The 17,319-nt window shown below is 41.0% G+C and overlaps 1 protein-coding gene across 8 annotated transcripts in view; it reads left to right on the top strand.

The window, feature by feature from the left end:
• The window catches only part of PPP4R1 (protein phosphatase 4 regulatory subunit 1), a 64,004-nt gene that overhangs the window by 36,931 nt on the left and 9,754 nt on the right, over positions 1-17,319 (top strand). For all 8 annotated transcript variants that reach the window (XM_023241747.2, XM_023241744.2, XM_023241746.2 and 5 more), the window contains 4 exons: positions 5,146-5,669; positions 12,254-12,426; positions 13,754-13,849; positions 16,093-16,278. In XM_023241747.2, the coding sequence (XP_023097515.1) occupies positions 5,146-5,669; positions 12,254-12,426; positions 13,754-13,849; positions 16,093-16,278 (979 nt within the window). The remainder of the gene's footprint in view (positions 1-5,145; positions 5,670-12,253; positions 12,427-13,753; positions 13,850-16,092; positions 16,279-17,319) is intronic.

A 17,319-nucleotide genomic window follows, 5' to 3' on the forward strand; every position in this document is an offset into this window, starting at 1 on the left:
AGCATTAATGGATTTTAAGCCTCTGACGTTATATACCAGATTTATCTTTCACTCATCCTAGATCAGGCTATTAATGCTTTGAAGGTATTAATAAAGGCTGCTTCCAGAAGCAGAGTTAAACGTTTAAATTTGCATTTTTAAATTATGTAAAATAAGCATTCTCTTCTTAGTCAAATCAAGTGTTATATTATTCTCTGAATACACTATGTCCTTTTGATTCTCCCTGCTTTCTGTTCGAGAGCTGTTCTGTTCCACCCATATCTCATGTAACAAAGTGAATGTCAGCATGCTTGCTGTCTCTGGACTCACTACCTCCACGAATCTTTTCCTGAGTTTTTGGGAAATTCAGAGCTTTTGCATCTTGGCTGACACTAGCACTGGAATGAGAGTTCTAATTTCTGATCCATAGCTTTTCAGTTGTGCATTTGCAGATATCACCTAGTAGACTACAAGTCCATCTGCTCTGGCAATCTAGTTTTTTGTTTTCATGTAAAAGAACACTTTCACTGAGCCTAGCACATGGTTGGCACATAATAAACCCTGAGTGAATTGTAAGGAAATAATTTCTTTAAAAAATGTATTTTAATGCTTATTGGTTTTTGAACGAGAGAGAGCGTGAGTCGGGGAGGGGCAGAGAGAGGGACAGAGGATCCAAAGTGGGCTCTGTGCTGACAACAGAGAGCCCCGCAAGCCGTGAGATCATGACCTGAGCCGAAGTCAGACGCTTAACCAACTGAGCCACCCAGGCGCTCTGGAAATAATTTAATCTCAGAAGCTTTACGTAGCTATGCCACTTATGCCAGTTTTTGTCACTTTAGCCTAATGCCAACTGTGTGAAAGATTGCTGTTGGGACAAATTTATTTCACTAATGCGAAAACTCCATTTATTTATTTCACAGTACTAGAAAGAGGTTTATGTTCTTTTCTTTCATGTCAGGATATAGAACTTCTTTAACCAGATGTCCCACAGGTCATTTTCTCCTTGAAATACAACGTACTTATTTTTGTAGACCTGGAGTCTCTAATAGGAAACTTAAGTAGACGCTAAAGGAAAATTAAGATTCTGTTACAGAAATTTCTGGCTTACCCTCTCATGCTCTTATTACCTGCATCTCTTAGGAGATAGGATAATTATCTCATTTTGCAGAATCAGAGGTCTCCCCAGGTTTCAAAACAATGTTTGCTTGTATGATGGCATTTGGAAATCTGATAACTAAGAACATCAGAATTTTGGTATTTAGCAGCTTGATCTTGCATTGACTGTTAACCTAGCTCTAGGAAAATTCAGTGTTTAGATAATTTATATTTTTGACAATTTGAAGCAACTGTTATCCATACATGTAGTCATTCTTCCCAGAATTTAATAGTAGGAAGAATTTTTTTGTCTCTTTAAAACCATCCTAGGAGTTGTTTGTTTTGTTTTTTTAATGTTTACTTATTTTTGGAAGAGTGCAAGCAGATGAGGGGCAGAGAGAGGGGGACAGAGGATCCAGAATGGGCTCTGTGCTGACAGGCTGACAGCAGCGAGCCCGATGTGGGGCTCAAACTCACGGACTGCGAGATCATGACCTGAGCCGAAGTCGGGTGCTCAACCGACTGAGCCACCTCGGTACCCCCTTACTAGGAGTTTTAAATACAGACTAGTATGGTAACATCAGGCAAATAGAATGACTTGGCCATTCTTCTTCTTCATTTTGGCTAAGAATATTAAAATTTACTCTTTTTTATGTTTTTATTTTTAAGAGAGAGAGAGAATGTGAGTGGGGGCTGGGGGCAGAGAGAGAGGGAGACACAGAATCCAAAGCAGGCTCCAGGCTCTGAGCTGTCAGCACAGAGCCTGACACGGGGCTCGAACTCACGGACTGTGAGATCATGACCTGAGCTGAAGTCGGAAGCTCAACCAACTTGAGCCACCCAGGCCCCCCTAAAATTTAATCTTAATGCCACAGTAAGAGTAGTAATCAAGGAACTTCAGGCCCGTGGAATAGTTTTACATACTGAATGACTTTTTTTTTTTTAATGAGTTTATTTATTCATTTTTAAGTAGGCTCTATGCCCAACGTGGGGCTCAAATTCACAACCCCAAGATCAAGAGTTATATGCTGCACCAACTGAGACAGCCAGGTGCCCCTGAATGGGCTTTTAATTGTATTCTTTTTGTGTACTTTAAATGCAGGTGTTTTTAATTTATCAGATAACAGATGAAGTCTTACAAGTTTTAACCCCTTTAGTCCACACTCCCACCAAGCAATGTCTTGTTACTGTAATTATTAAAAATTTAATTTTCATATCAAAAAATAGCATAGAGAATCCCATATACCTTCAGATCCTCCAAGTGGGAATATTTTACTATATTTGCTTCACTGTTTTTCCTGAGCTCTTTGAAAATGTTTTAGACATGATACTCTTTTTACCTCTCTTAAATATTTCAGCATGTGTTTACTCAAAATGCAGACATGACTACAAAACCGCAGTCCAGTTACCAAAATTAAGAAGTTAACATCAATACAGTAATCTAGAGACTCCATTCAAATTTCACCAATTATCCCATTAAAATTCTTTAAACAAAAGTAAAACGATGTCTTCCAATAAGGAGCACATGATTGGAAAATACTCATGTAGGAGAAATTTATTTGGCATGGCAGCACTAGCTTCAGGAACAGTTTCGGAGAGGGAAGGAATCTTACAGGTTGTCTAAGCCAATCCCTTCTGCATGAATAAGGAGTAACTGGAATCCGAACCCAGGTTTATGGGGGTGCAGTGCGGGCACTGGGGACAAGGGCCAAGATCTCGGGGCCCAGCGCTCCCACAGGCGTAACAACTCTCCTATGTACCCTGACTGTAACCCTGTGTACCCTGACTGACTGTAGTCCTAAGAATAGAAGGGAAACACCAGCATTTAAATGCTGTCGTTGTGTGGTATGTTTTCAGATGACTTCTTACATATTTTTTTTCTATGTTTTTGAAGTTTCTTTACAATAATCACGTGTTTTTAAAAATACATATTTTGGAAAACAATGTGAACATTACTATGAGATAAAGCCCAACTGGGGGGAGTTGATCATTTCTCGGTGGCTACTTACCTGGGATATTACACAGCTGTTAATGTCCCCTCCGGTTTGCTCGGTCCTGGTGAGCCCCCTGTTTAGTATGTTTTACTGTGTCTGTTTAAAGGCACATGCTGTTTCAAGGGAGCACCTTTAATTTTTTTTCCTCACGTTCACCTTCAAATTGACCTGCACCACTCATCCTTACTTCCCTTTCATATTCCTTAGAAAGAGGTGGCTCTTTCCCCATTTAATTTGTGCACCTGTGTTCTTGAGCGCATGTTCTTTCTTCTCCAAAGATGATGCTTTCTCATCGGTTTTGCCAGTCTCCCATGTCTGCACTTGCTACATCTCTGCTCACCTCTCTCAGGCATCACGAGAAAAACGCCCCCGCTCTGTTACTCTGTGCCCATCGTGTTTTCATTGATCTTTCTCGCCTTGCGTGCATCAAAGCCCCGCACACATCCTTCTGAGTTGGTGACCTCTGGATCTGTCCCCGGTGTCTGACCAGTTTCCCGTGGGCATCCCCACCTGGAATGCACCCTAGATAGCTCACATAGCCTGTCCAAACCAGAACCCCATTAGCTTTCTCATTAAACTGTTCTGGCATTTTCCACTTTCATTTGGTGCTACCAGGATCTGTTCTGCCACACTAGCCAGAAATTTGGCAGTTTCCAGATTCCTCCCTTTTGTTTTCTGTCCCCAGCATGGAACAAGTAAACATACCCTATTGGTCTTGTCATCATTTGAATGTGCTTACTTCTTCTCTAGCCCCAGCCTTGCCTTCATTCACAAAGTCATCATTGCCTCTCACCGCCCTTCCCATTGTCCCTGCCTTCTATCTCACCTCCACCCCATTTCCTACACCACTTCCAGAATGTTCTCTCAAAAATAACGCATGTAAAATGCAGTTTTCCAAATTCCTACATTATTCCCTGTAGCCCGTAGGATCCATTCCATAGGTGTTTGGCAGGGCATATGGTGGTGCTGGTGAAGTTTTTCACCCTGGTCACCTGTCATTCCCTTCTCTTAGCTGTAAGAAACTCCTGGTGGCTTTCTGAGTATATAATACTTACTCTGTCACTCCTGCTTTTGCATATGCTTTTTTCTTCCTTGAGTGCGTTTTCTTCCCCTTAGCCTCGTAAACATTTACTGGTTCTTCCAAACACCACTCCTGTCATTTCCTCTAAGCCTTTGAATTTCAGCTCCATTCACAGTGCTCACCGCTCTGTGTGGCAGGTACTTGGCTTGCATGTTTGTTTCTCCTGTCTGCCTCCAATTGTAATCACCCTGACAAGGCCTGCATCTCATTCCCATGTGGATCCTCAGCACTGGCTTCATTTCCTGGCTCCTAGTAGGTGCTCAATATGTGTTTGTTAAATTTAATTGAATCAGATAAAATATAAGGGATAAACATTCAAACTTACTATAGCGCTTTAGTTTAGACAATGGATGGTAATAATCAGTGGACTCGAATTTAGGAGCTTGTACCATCTGTCCTTATCAATTAAGTCGTGACTCTCTTTTGAGAAAAAATCTTTTGGGAGTAGAGCTGGAAAGAGTGGAAGAAATTTAAAAACCTTTATTTACACTTAAGTGAATTTTAACATTTTGTCAGATAGTAAGGATCTTTTCTAACACTATTATAGAGGTTTTTTCCTTTTTTATGTAAACAAGTAAGTGTTATTTCTCAGCTTTTCAATGTCATTGGAGCAGTGGCAATACCATAATCCTCAGAATCAGATCATTTTTTAAATGCATTGTAGGAATTTATCTTCCTACAGTTTTTCTTTAGTTTATTATTGAAATTAGCATGGCATTTAAGAATCCTGGGATTCTACAGTGTTATCTTTTCCAACTCTTGTAATACTTTAATATCTAGACTTATGCTTAACAGATATTTACATCTCTGAACAGAGAACAACTGATGGAAAAAGAAGCATTACCAGTACATAAACTATACAGTTTGTGTGGATAATCTTTTTAATTTTTAATATTTAACTTGTTTAAATACTTTATGTAGTATCTTTCACTGAGTTTTTTCCAGTAATTATTTTTATACTTTCATTTCTTTTTTCCCCAACTGAAACAATAAAAGGATCAGAGATCAAGAAGTCCCAGAGGATGTACAAATCAGGCCAGAGGATGTTTCTTCAGATCCCAGTATTAGTAATTCCAGTGTCAAACTGGAAAACATGGTGGAAGAACATGCTGAAACATCTAGGAAATCTCCAGGTGAAATAAGTGTTCCAATGGACAGCTCTTTACTTTGTACTTTGTCCTCAGAATCTCATCAGGAAGCAGCTAGTAATGAGAATGATAAAAAGCCCGCTAACTACAAATCTACATTACGGCCAGAGGGTGGCACCAGCTCACCAGATTCAGCTCTCTTAGATCAGGAATTGTACAACTCCTTCCATTTCTGGAGGACTCCTCTTCCTGAAATAGATCTAGATATAGAGCTTGAGCAGGGCTCTGGGAATATACTCAGCCCAGAGAGACCAGAAGAAACACCTGAAGTCACCATACCAGGTTCTTCAAATATCACTATGGCCACCAGAAAGGAACTTGAAGAAATGATAGAAAATCTAGAGCCGCATATTGATGATCCAGACGTTAAAGGTATGGAAGAGTCCATCAAGTTCTTTACCCTAAAGCTGATATAAACTATCATTTGGTGACCCTTTTTCCTAGAAAAATTGCCTTTTAAGAATTTGTTTTCACCATCGTCATGTGTTCTTGTCTTGGTAAATACGCTTAATCTGATTATTTCGTAAATTTCATTTAGACAAGCTCATCCCTGTGTTTCTGATGGTAGCATACATATACAGGTTTGTTGATTTACAAATCACTCGCCCTGAAATTTTCACAATCATTCAAACCGTGCTTCACATGTACCATTTCAAATCTGGAGCCCTGCCTTAACTATTTTGCTCTGGGTTTCGTTAACTTTTTTATACAATAGCAGCAGATGCGGTGTTCCTTTTTAAGAAGGGACTGTGGTCTAGTAACAGACAGAGGTATGTTTCCTGTGGAACATGGTGTTTTAAGAGCTGTAAACATGTGTAAGAGTCAACTGGATTTCTTTTTCTCAGTTTTGACTTTTTTTCCATTGGGTTATATGTGTATCACCCAGATTCTTTCATTGTGAACAATAGCCCTAAAGGTTGTTTGATGTTAGAATAAAGAGGGGCCTCTTTCTAAGGGGCAATATGTTCTAAGGCAGTCTGTGGGAGATGAGGCACGCTGGAACAGTCCCCATTGTTCTGCCCACTGGGGCTGGAACCCGATGCAAGTGTTGTCTTTCCCTTTGAAGACTAAAGCCCTCCTCATGACTTTCTGTAACCACTCAGTGAAATAGTATTCCAAACAAAAAACAATTCTGGAAAAGTCCTGTAACTACTCATCTTCAGATCTATCACTTTGTGGGTTTTCTTTTCTTTCTTTTTCTTGTTAGTTTCAGAAGCTAAAATTTCTAAGCTGTCGGTTTGCTCAGTGTTGGGAAATACCATTTTCTTTTATTGTTTATTTTTATTTTTGATAGAGAGCTCATGTGAGCAGGGGAGGGGCAGAGAGAGAGCAGGACAGAGGATCCAAACGGTCTCTGTGCTGATAGCAGAGAGCCTGATGCAAGGCTTGAACTCACGAGAACCATGAGATCATGACCTGAGCCAAATTCGGACGCTGAACTGAGCCACCCAGGCACCCCAGGAAATACCCATTTTTAAAGCAGATAAAGGGATACCTTTAGTATTCTTCTAAAACATACAAAACCTGCTTCTTTAAACTTTGAACATTACATCAGTGGTGGTTAAAATCATAGTTATCTTCATTTGGCTTTAATTTACCATTTTCAGAGATTTTCTATAATTTTACCCTTGGAGAAAAATGATTTGACTAAAGACAAATTCATATCCTTGACATCTGAAAGTTATTTTTTTTAATTTTTTGAATGTTTATTATTTTTTTAATGTTTATTTATTTCTGAGACACAGAGCACAAGTGGGGGAAGGGCAGAGAGAGAGGGAGACACAGAATCCGAAGCAGGCTCCAGGCTCTGAGCTGTCAGCACAGAGCCCAACGCGAGGCTCAAACTCACAAACCGTGAGATCATGACCTGAGCTGAAATCGGTCACTCAACCGACTGAGCCACCCTGGCTCCCCAAGTGTTTGTTAATTTTTGAGAGAGAGACAGAGAGAGAGCAGGAGAGGGGCAGAGAGAGAGGGAGACACAGAATCTGAAGCAGGCTCCAGGCTCTGAGCCGTCAACACAGAGCCAGACGTGGGACTTGAACCCATGGCCTGTGAGATCATGACCTAAGCCAAAGTCTGATGCTTAACCGACTGAACCACCCAGGTGCCCCTGAAAGTTATTTTTTTTTTTTAATTTTTTTTTTTTTAAGGTTTATTTATTTTTGAGACAGAGACAGAGCATGAATGGGGGAGGGTCAGAGAGAGAGGGGACACAGAATCCGAAGCAGGATCCAGGCTCTGAGCTGCCAGCACAGAGCCCGACGCGAGGCTCGAACTCACAGACCGTGAGATCATGACCTGAGCCGAAGTCAGACGCTCAACTGACTGAGCCACCCAGGCGCCCGAAAGTTATTTTAATTTAATTGGCAGATGGTCAGTTTCATTTTTAACCTTTTGTGTTAGGTTTATTGGAATATAATTCAGATCTGTAGAATCCAGCCTTCTGAAGGGACATTTGTGTAAGAGTAGACGCACATAAAGTTGTGTGTGACCCTCACCACTGTCAAGATGCAGAACTGTTACCGTCACCCTAGAACATTCCTTTGTGCACCTGTAGCCAGTCCTTTCCTGCCCAGCCGCTAGCAACCACTGACCTGTTTTCTGTTCCTGTCATTTTGCCTCTTGCGGAATGCCACATAAATGTAATCAAGTAATATAAGCCTTTTTTGAGTCTGACTTCTGTCGCTTAGCATCATGTTTTTGAGATTTATCCTAGTCATTCCATGTATCACTAGTTCATTCCTTTTTATTTATTTTGATCATTCCTTTTTACTATATAATGAAACAAGGGCAAGAACAGAGGATGGGATATTTCTAATAGAATATCCTATTTTTTCTCTCATGGTAGATTATTTTTTATGAAAAATAATCTTGCCACTCTCTTTTCTTTGCTCATTTCTCAGTGTGGCTTCTGTCACTGATCTTTACCCATGACCCAGGATTCCACAGTATATGACAGCTTGGTGATGTAGCAACTACTGAGGCTTTTGTTTTGTCAGAAGCTTCGTCAAAATCTTCCCTTAGTAGTTTGTCTCCACCCCTTCCACACTTGTCCACCCCAGATGAGGAGCAGTGAGACACAGAGAATTACACCTCAAACTAAGGATGTTCATAGCTGAGGGTACTCAATTTTTGGTAAACATTTATAGCTTTTAGCTTTACAAATTTTACTATTCATTTATTCAGGTGATCAGGCTTTAGTAACTGCTATTTTGAATGAATCTTATGCTCCATTTTTATGAAAAAAAAAAAAAAAAGATTGCTAGCCCAGCTTTTTTGGCCTGTTCTGGGGGCTCTCACTGCATTATAGTACCTGCTAGTTCTCTGCCATCATAGCACTAACAAATGTCAACTGAAACATTAAAATGTTTAATAAATAGCTAAAAGTGCTATGCGTAGCGTGCTTTTTAAAAAGACCTACATGTACATGCGAGTTTTAGGATATGACCTTGTGTTTCCAAAGACGGCTAATACTGTTTGACTTAAAATAGTACCATAAATTTACAGGCTGCAGTTGAGAGATTACAACACAAATACTATATTGTGATTTAGTCAGTTTTCTTTCTAAATTATCTCTTAAGCCTGCTGCAATTTAAATTTGTTATGGTATCCTTTCTGCCTGTAATAATGACACTTGCATAGCCTGTGCATGGACTCGTTCCCTCAACATTACTTACTGAGCAACTACTATTGTGCCAGATACTTTCCTAAGCACTAAATATGTAGCAGCCGCAAACCGGACAGAAATCCCAGCCTCAGAGAGCACAGAAGGATGAGACACTTGATGCACAAACTGCCTGTGTCAGATGTTCTAAAGTATCAGTGGGCCGTGTTGGGCATTTTCTGCTTAGGCTACAGAATGCTTGAATTTGTAGTTTTATTGAAATCTGAGGACATGTTTAACTTCTGTTAATTTCAGTAACCGTGCCTTAGTTTTCCATAGCCAGGGGGTGTTTTGAAGGGATATACCTTAATTTTGGATGCTTTCTCGTTTCTGATTCTGCCATTGGGGTAGCCATTTCCTTCAAAACTATCAGAAAACGTCCACGTTTTTGAAAGGCAGAGAACTTTAGTCCAAAATTGGGACACTAACTGCTGCCCAGCTACGGAACTACTACGTAAGTAGTTCATGTGTAATTTTTGCATGTGTAGATTTTTGTCAGCTGGGCTATAGAATGGTAAGGAAGCACACTGCCCAGAGACAGTGTTTTAGGGCATATGCTCGAAAGTCGGGTTTCCAAGTTCCCAAGCCTCTGTGTCAGTCGTTCCTTTCTTGTGTTGCTAGCTGTCCAGCGGGCAGTGTCATGGGAAGCAGTAACAAGGCTAGGGTTTCTTTTTTTAAGGCAACCTTTGCTTAACAGTCTTGCTACTTTAACTCTTAACCTTCTTCAAAGCAGGGATTTTTTTTCTTCTTTGTGGGTTTTTTGGTCAAAAAATTCAAGTGTTTCCAGGGATTAGAATGAGATCTTCTAGTCAGAAAAAGAACACTTTCTGTTCTAGAACAGAAACGTAGCCTACATGGAAGGCCAAAGAGGGAAATAGTCAAATGCAAAGAAGGTGTAAGAGATCCCCTTTTCTGAAATACTTACCAAGGGAATTTGAGGTTTTTCTGTCTTTGTTTAGGGCAGCTACAAAATCTCTCTTGCTGAGCTGATTCAGGATTGAACTCTGACTGAGTAGCCTTGTTGATGCCAGCTTGGTTTACTCTAGCTAGATTCATGGACTACAAAAGGAAAAAATGCCTAGGCTCACAAAATACAGATTTCTACCCAATTTAGGCCCAGTGGGAGAATTGAGCCATTTTGGTAGCTGTGGTCAGAATAATGTTTCTTGATTGAAATCAGTGAATGGTTAGGAATTTGTGACTCCCCACCAGTATAATATGTGGAAGAGTTAGAGATTATAAAGGTTTGGCCTAACTCTACCAGCTTCTTCAGGGAGTAAAATTCGAAGTTTCTAGGTTGTCCCTGTTTCTGAGCATGAGTCACTAGGGTCTGTGTTTCTTTCACAAGTCCACGATGAAACCAGCCCCGGTTCCTGGGGTTTCCATCTGTATTATAAGTAAAATGCAGATCTTGATGAAGGACGTGTGTGTTCCGTTTTCTTAAATTTGTCATGGTGGTGGATCCTTCTAAAAGGTCAGCATTAGCCAGGCATTAGAATCTGCCTCATTCTCTGGCTGGAGAATTGAAGCAGATCAGGGTTCCTCAGGAATCAGCACTAGGCTCTGTCTTTCTGATCTTTATGTATCAATTTTTCGAGGAAGGTAATGTCACAGTGTAACTCATTTAAACTTTTATGAACGCACAAACATCAAAATAGACAAAGAGAGGGGCGCCTGGCTCAGTCGGTTAAACGTCCGACCTCAGCTCAGGTCATGATCTTGCAGTTCCTGAGTTCGAGCCCCTCATCAGGCTCTGTGCTGATGGCTCAGAGCCTGGAGCCTACTTCAGATTCTGTCTGTCTGTCTGTCTGTCTGTCTGTCTGTCTGTCTCTCTCTCTCTCTCTCTCTCTCTGTCCCTCCTCTGTTCACACTCTCTGTCTTTAGCAAATAGAGAAAGAGAAGTATGTGGTCCATGTAGAGATAAATGACTCATGTAAGGCATTTTCCTTGAAAGGCTTTCATTAATCAGTTACTTCCAGGGAAGCAGAATTAAAACGCATTAGGGCTCTCTCTCACACACACCGCATGCATTTTATGTGGGACAAAACATTTTAATTTTTAGGTTTAAATTTTAGGTTTAATTTTTAGGTGTTTAATTTTAGGTGTTTTAGGTCTCTTTTAGTACTGTTGTGGTTTTGTTTTGGAAACTTAGTAGATTCCAGAAGGGGGACCTAAAGCAATGATAAGGATTAGTAAAGATTACAGCTGGAATTCTCACAAGAATGAGCATACTTTTCATGAGTGACTTTTTATGATTAAACACCTTCAGTTTACTTACTTAATTTAGCAACTAATGACCTAATAGACTAGAACTTCATCCTGTATGTCTCTTGTATCTCCGTTTCCGGGTTCCCAATGTGCTTGGGCTTGAGTGTCAGAGATGGCTGTAGCACAGTAACGGATTGTCTTAGTGAGAGAGCTCTGATTGCTTTTTTATAATCTTTAAGTAGAGAGGGGACATACTTTCTGACCTTCGTACTAATTAACTTCAAAGTTAAAATTGATGAATTACTATATTTTGAGCTTCCAGGTGGATTGTTACTTAAAGTGAACTCTAAGCAGTGTTTTTGTTTTTTTGTTTTTCTGTTTTTTTGTTTTTTGTTTTTTGTTTTTTTTTGCTAAGTGTCTCATTTGTTTTCGGGGAAGGAAGAATGCCTTATTTCAGTTTTGAATCACTTTTATAAAAGAAAATGTAACTCGAAATGTAGACGGTGCTATAATTTGTCATTTTGGTTTGCTGCAAGCAAGACAGCGCTCAATTTGGGATGTCTAAGTCACTAATTGCATGTTCAACAGGAATTAGGGGAAAATAAAATAAACTGGGATAAGATATGAGATGTTGAAATGTAACTGCAACAAAAATCTTTGTAATTACCGTTGTTTTATGTTGGCAGGGCTTGTGTGACTGCTCTTCTGCTAAACTAGCTTAGTAAGTAAGCCTTGTCAGTTCGATTCCTGCACTACCAAAACATAGTTAACTTACATTGAAATTGACTCCTTTTAATAAACTGGAGGTACCTCCAAAACTAGATAGCTTCTCTCTTTCATACTAACGCAGAATAATGTACAGTAGTGGATAAACATTTTTAATCTCATGAAAGCATATTAGTTTTCTCCTTTTTCTCCTGAAGGACTAATGATTTACCACAGTAGTTTTTTTTCAGCTTTCTGATGGCAGTGTCACAAAAGTGTGCATTTCATTGATAACCTGTAATGCAAACGGAGAAAAAACTGGCAAGCGCACTGTCGGCTCTGCCGCTCACACGCCCTCTCCCTGTTCCGCCCACAGCGCAAGTGGACGTGCTGTCCGCCGCGCTGCGCGCTTCCAGCCTGGACGCCCGTGAGGAGGCCAGCGACGCCGAGAAGAGGAGTGACGGGCAGGACGCGCTGGGTGCGAATGAGCTGCCAAACTGTAAAACAACTCACGACGCCTCCGTGCCTTTAATCAGCGATGCCGTTGAGGTAACACACTCAGTCGAGCGTTTATCCAGTGAGAATAGTTCCGGTCCGAAAAGTCTTCTGTTGGGGAATAGTTGTAGCCGGTCACTTTCGCGTCAGTACGTTCCGTTTGTGGCTGATTGCCTCAGCTCTCCCTCTGGCGTAAAGTAAAAGTAGTTGTCAGCGCATCCTGTCTTTGTGACGTTAGTGTCATGTTCAGTGCTTGGAGATGTAAATCCCGATCCTGTCTACACGACCATTTGAGTAGCCTCAATGTGTTAACGTAGCTCACTGCAGTGAAATAGTCTTACTGGAAACAAAGCCCTTTATCAAGAATAATTAACTCTTCCCTTTTCTTTTTGGAGAGGTGCTTTGTTTCTGCTCGGACCATTTCACTGCAGCAAGCAACACAGTATTCTGAGCGGAAGATCGGGACTTGAGGCCATGTTGCGGAGGGGCCAGTGGCATTATCTGGACTCTGGAGTGTGAGGGTGGGTACTGTTACTAGCATCATCTTCGCTGTGTACTTGGAGCTGTTCTGTGTGATCCTTCCCTGATCTCCTCCTGCATTCCCCCCCGCCCCCCCCCAGCCAGCATCATTTGGTATCAGTATTTCTTATCCCTTGTTTATATAAATAAAGGATAAGCAATACACCACTGGTTGCCAGACTCCAACGGTCACAGATCAGAGCAGCTTGAGTGATAAGCTCAGGAAAAGAGTGCCTACATACACACCGGGGATGGAGAGGGTTCTTGGAGTGTCAGTGGATTTCTGTTTTGTTTTTTGTTAGGTGACATCTGGTAGAGTTAGAAATCTTTTATAATACCAGTGCTTCAGAATGAAACCCTGGCCACCTGTCAGCATTGGAGATTTGAATACTGTGATACCTCTGCATTTTAGAAGGTGTTTTGTGTGTTTTGGAGGTTTTATTGGCGCTGTTAAAGAAGTGTATTTGTGAAATAAGAGATAGCCAGGAATAGAAACAGTAGAAGAAAAGCTACGTATGACCTCCCATGGCCTTTAAAACGTTGACTGAAAGCCCCCTTTAAATACGATCTAATGAATAAGCTCATTTTAGATATTTGAACCATTTCAAAACTATTTCTAAATTTACATTTTAATGAGCTTATTCTGGAATTCATTTTCATACATTTAGCAACCTATTCGAGTTTGACTTAGGGGAAGTTCTTAAGAGGTCTTAGGTATGTTTACAAGCTTTTAAAAGCATGAAGAATTTATGTATGTATATCATCTGCCAGTCTTGAAAGGTAAGTAACTTAGTAAGATGGTTTAAGTGAAGTGAAGGTTTAAGAAGGGACGGTTGTTTACGTAAATGTTTTTTCCTAACAGAATATGGATTCTGCCCTTCGCTATATTCATAACGACTCGGACTTGAGCACCAACAGCAGTTTTAGCCCTGATGAGGAGAGGAGATCTAAAGTACAGGTGAGTGACAAGCCTTTATGTGGTGTGGGTCTTGTCCATTCCTATTCTAAACCCATTTCCCACTGAATTTGGTCCTTCTTAACGGTAAGTTTTTTAAAAGTAAGACCTAGTATATCATACTTTCGATAAGAAAATTCAAATAGAGTAAAACACAAGCAGAAATCTTCCTCTTCTCATATCTGTGATAACATCCTTTGGAGTAACCACGGATCACAGCTCCTCATATATTTCTTCATAAACGTTTCATGGGCACAGAAACATGCATGCACACCCCTTTTTGTCTGTCAGAGACAGAATCATGCCGTTGTACCTAGGTATGTCATGATGCCTAATTTGCCAAGAATTACAAGATACAGCTCGATTTCAGGGATGACAGTAATGAAAAAATGTCCCAAAGCCACATGAAGTGCCATCAGTGACAAGTTACACTCCAGTTTCAGAAATTTTAAACGTGGGAAAATGTGTTGATGGAATATTTGGAATGTGGTAGTTTGTACCTTGGTGCGTGCGTGCGTTGATCTTTCCATGTGCTTGCCATCACCCCCACCCCAACCCGCCACGGGAGCGCAGTGTCCATGCAGCGTGGCCTCTGTCTTGCAAAGACTTTACGCCTTTTGTGGTTCCTTACTCGCCTCCGGGTTTAGTCCTGTGATTTTACAAGCAGTGCCGCACTCGTTGTGATTATGTGTGGCATTTGCTTCTGGGACTGTAGATTTCCTAGGTCAGATGGTGTACGTTCTTTTTCTGTTTACTGAAAATAAAATTGGTGTTCACGGTGTTGTGAAACAATCTTTTAACCACTCCTGTAGAGATATTTTCAAGTTAAAACAGACTGTCTCATTCTTTTAATGAATTTATTTCAGTTTTAATTTACTTAAATTTTTTTTTTATGTTTATTTAATTTTGAGAGAGAGAGACAGAGACAGTACAGTGTGTGAGCTTGGGAGCGGCAGAGAGAGGGAGACACAGAATCCAAAGCAGGTTCCAGGCTCCGAGCTTTTAGCACAGAGCCCGATGCAGGGCTGGAACCAACAAACTGCGAGACCACACGCTTAACCGTCTGAGCCACCCAGACACCCCATTTTACTTTTAAAAGATATATAAGTTTACATAGTTTAAAATTCAGAAGGCACAAAGGCAGTCAGTGATAGTTCCTTCTCAGCTTTTCTCTTCTATCCATTTGGCTGCCCCCAAAGCAACCAGTTTTGCATTTCTTTTGTATATTCTTCCAGAGCTGCATTACATATACGTGAGCAAGATTGTGTATACGTCCTTCTTTTCCTCACATTTATACAGATGGTTAGATGTTTATACACTTTAAATTTTTATAGATGGGGTGCTTGGGTGGCTCAGTTAAGCCCACTTCGGCTCTGGTCATGATCTCACTGTTTGTGGGTTCGAGCCCCGTGTCAGGCTCTGTGCTAATAGCTGAGAGCCTGGAGCTTGCTTTAGATTCTGTGTCTCCCTCTCTGTCTGTCCCTCCCTTGCTTGCACTCTCTCTCTGTCTCTCAAAAGTAAACATTTAAAAAATTTAAATATTTATAGATAGTTGCTCAATTCCCATCTAAAATTGGAAATTTTGGTGGTGTTTTTATAAAAATACATGTTGGTAATGGTGCACATGAATGCCTGTTTTCTCACATGTACTAGGTTACATCAAACTTTACAGTCTTTGCAAACATTACAATCTTTGGGATGTGCTGGTCTTTTAATGTTTCTTTTAAATTTAGTGATCAGTTCTAATCATCCTTTGGGCTGTTACCAGTTTTAAGATCTTAACCATTTTTCTTCTAGGTTTGCTTTTGTTTATTTGTGTATTTCCCTTAGCATGTTTTTCTTACCTTTTTTCAGTTAGTAGATACCTAAAACTTTGAGACTGGGTTTTTCTCTGTTAGTTGAGATGCTATATTAAATTCATACATTTAGGGCACCTGGGTGGCTCAGTTGGTTGAGCATCCGACTCTTGATTTTGGCTCAGGTCATGATCTCAGGGTCGTGGGATAGAGTCCTACATCGACCTCTGCACCGAGTGTGGAGCCTGCTTAAGATTCTCTCTCTCTGTCTCTCTGTCTCTCTTTCCCTCTTCCTCTCTCCCGGTACTCGCACGCGCTCGCTCTCTCTCTCTCTCTCTCTCTCTCTCTCTCTCAAATAAAACAAAAAATTTAATAGATTTAAAAATATGTTTGCCTGATTTATGTCTACACTGCTAAAATGAATCACTGTGGTGTCTCTCTCCTCATTAGGATGTTGTGCCTCAGGCTCTGTTAGATCAGTATTTATCTATGACGGACCCCTCTCGTGCCCAGACGGTCGACACAGAGATTGCTAAGCACTGCGCATACAGCCTTCCCGGCGTGGCCCTGACGCTCGGCAGGCAGAACTGGCACTGCCTGAGAGAGACCTATGAGACACTGGCGTCAGACATGCAGGTGAGCAGGGCAGCTGAGGAATAAGCACAATGTGCGTGGATGGAAGGCGTGGTGATTTTCCCGTCAAGACCTACTAGAATTTCTGTCCATGTTACAGCAAATACTTGGTGTTATGGGATATTGGGCCTGAGCTCAGAAGTAATACCAAAGAGGTTTCTTTTTGTACGGTCCACGTTCCACCGTTTGGAAATTATCATCACAGTTACGTGCCGAAGTTCCTAACTTACAAATGTGTTGCTGTCTGAAGTTGATGTATAGATTCATTCCAGACATAGTGTTGTAAATGGCTGCTTTGATTTTTTTTAAAGACCTTAATAGAGCTGTATGAGTAGTGTTAGCACTTCTGAGCTCTGGCCCTGGGTCAGGGAGCATTGCAGTAATAAAGGTGGGAGAAGTTCCGTGTGTTCTGCGTGCTTGTGTGTGCACTTGTGCACACTTTGTCCAGACCCACACGCTACCACCACCACCCTCCCTGAAAGAAAATGAAATGTGAAGTGTTGACCCGGGTCATCTTGTCTGGATATCTGTGTATTTTTTGTGGCTCTTTTCCCAGATTTTGTTGACTTAACTTCCCCTGCCATTAGGTCTGGTTTCTGTATTGTACACCAAAATTTTGCCCCTCTTGCACAAAATCTGTTCCTTCAGTGAAATTTAACCTCTCGGTTATTAAGAAAGCAGTCTGGTTAGACTGATTTATGCTGTGATATGAATGAGTTTCCCTTAAATGTGTTAGTAATTAATGCATTTTTCAAGGAATCATGCTGTTGATTAAGCAAGGTAGGAGTTGAAAGTAATCTTGAGAGAACATAGTTTCATTTCCTCCACTGACCTATGAGTTTAGGAAGCCAGGGTCCGGGTGAAGTGACTTTATCCTGTGTTCACACGCTTCTTCACTAGTAGAACTGGGCAGGGGCCACAAAGGCCCAATTTCCAGAGTGCTGGTGGTTTTCCATCATCAGTCCACAGACCTTTCAGGGTTCCTGGTGACTAGGAAGGCCCTAGATGGCTAGGGCTTCATGCCTTCTCCGTCCCCTCCACTCC

The sequence above is a fragment of the Felis catus genome, chromosome D3 (assembly GCF_018350175.1).
Source record: "Felis catus isolate Fca126 chromosome D3, F.catus_Fca126_mat1.0, whole genome shotgun sequence".
Taxonomy (NCBI): domain Eukaryota; kingdom Metazoa; phylum Chordata; class Mammalia; order Carnivora; family Felidae; genus Felis; species Felis catus.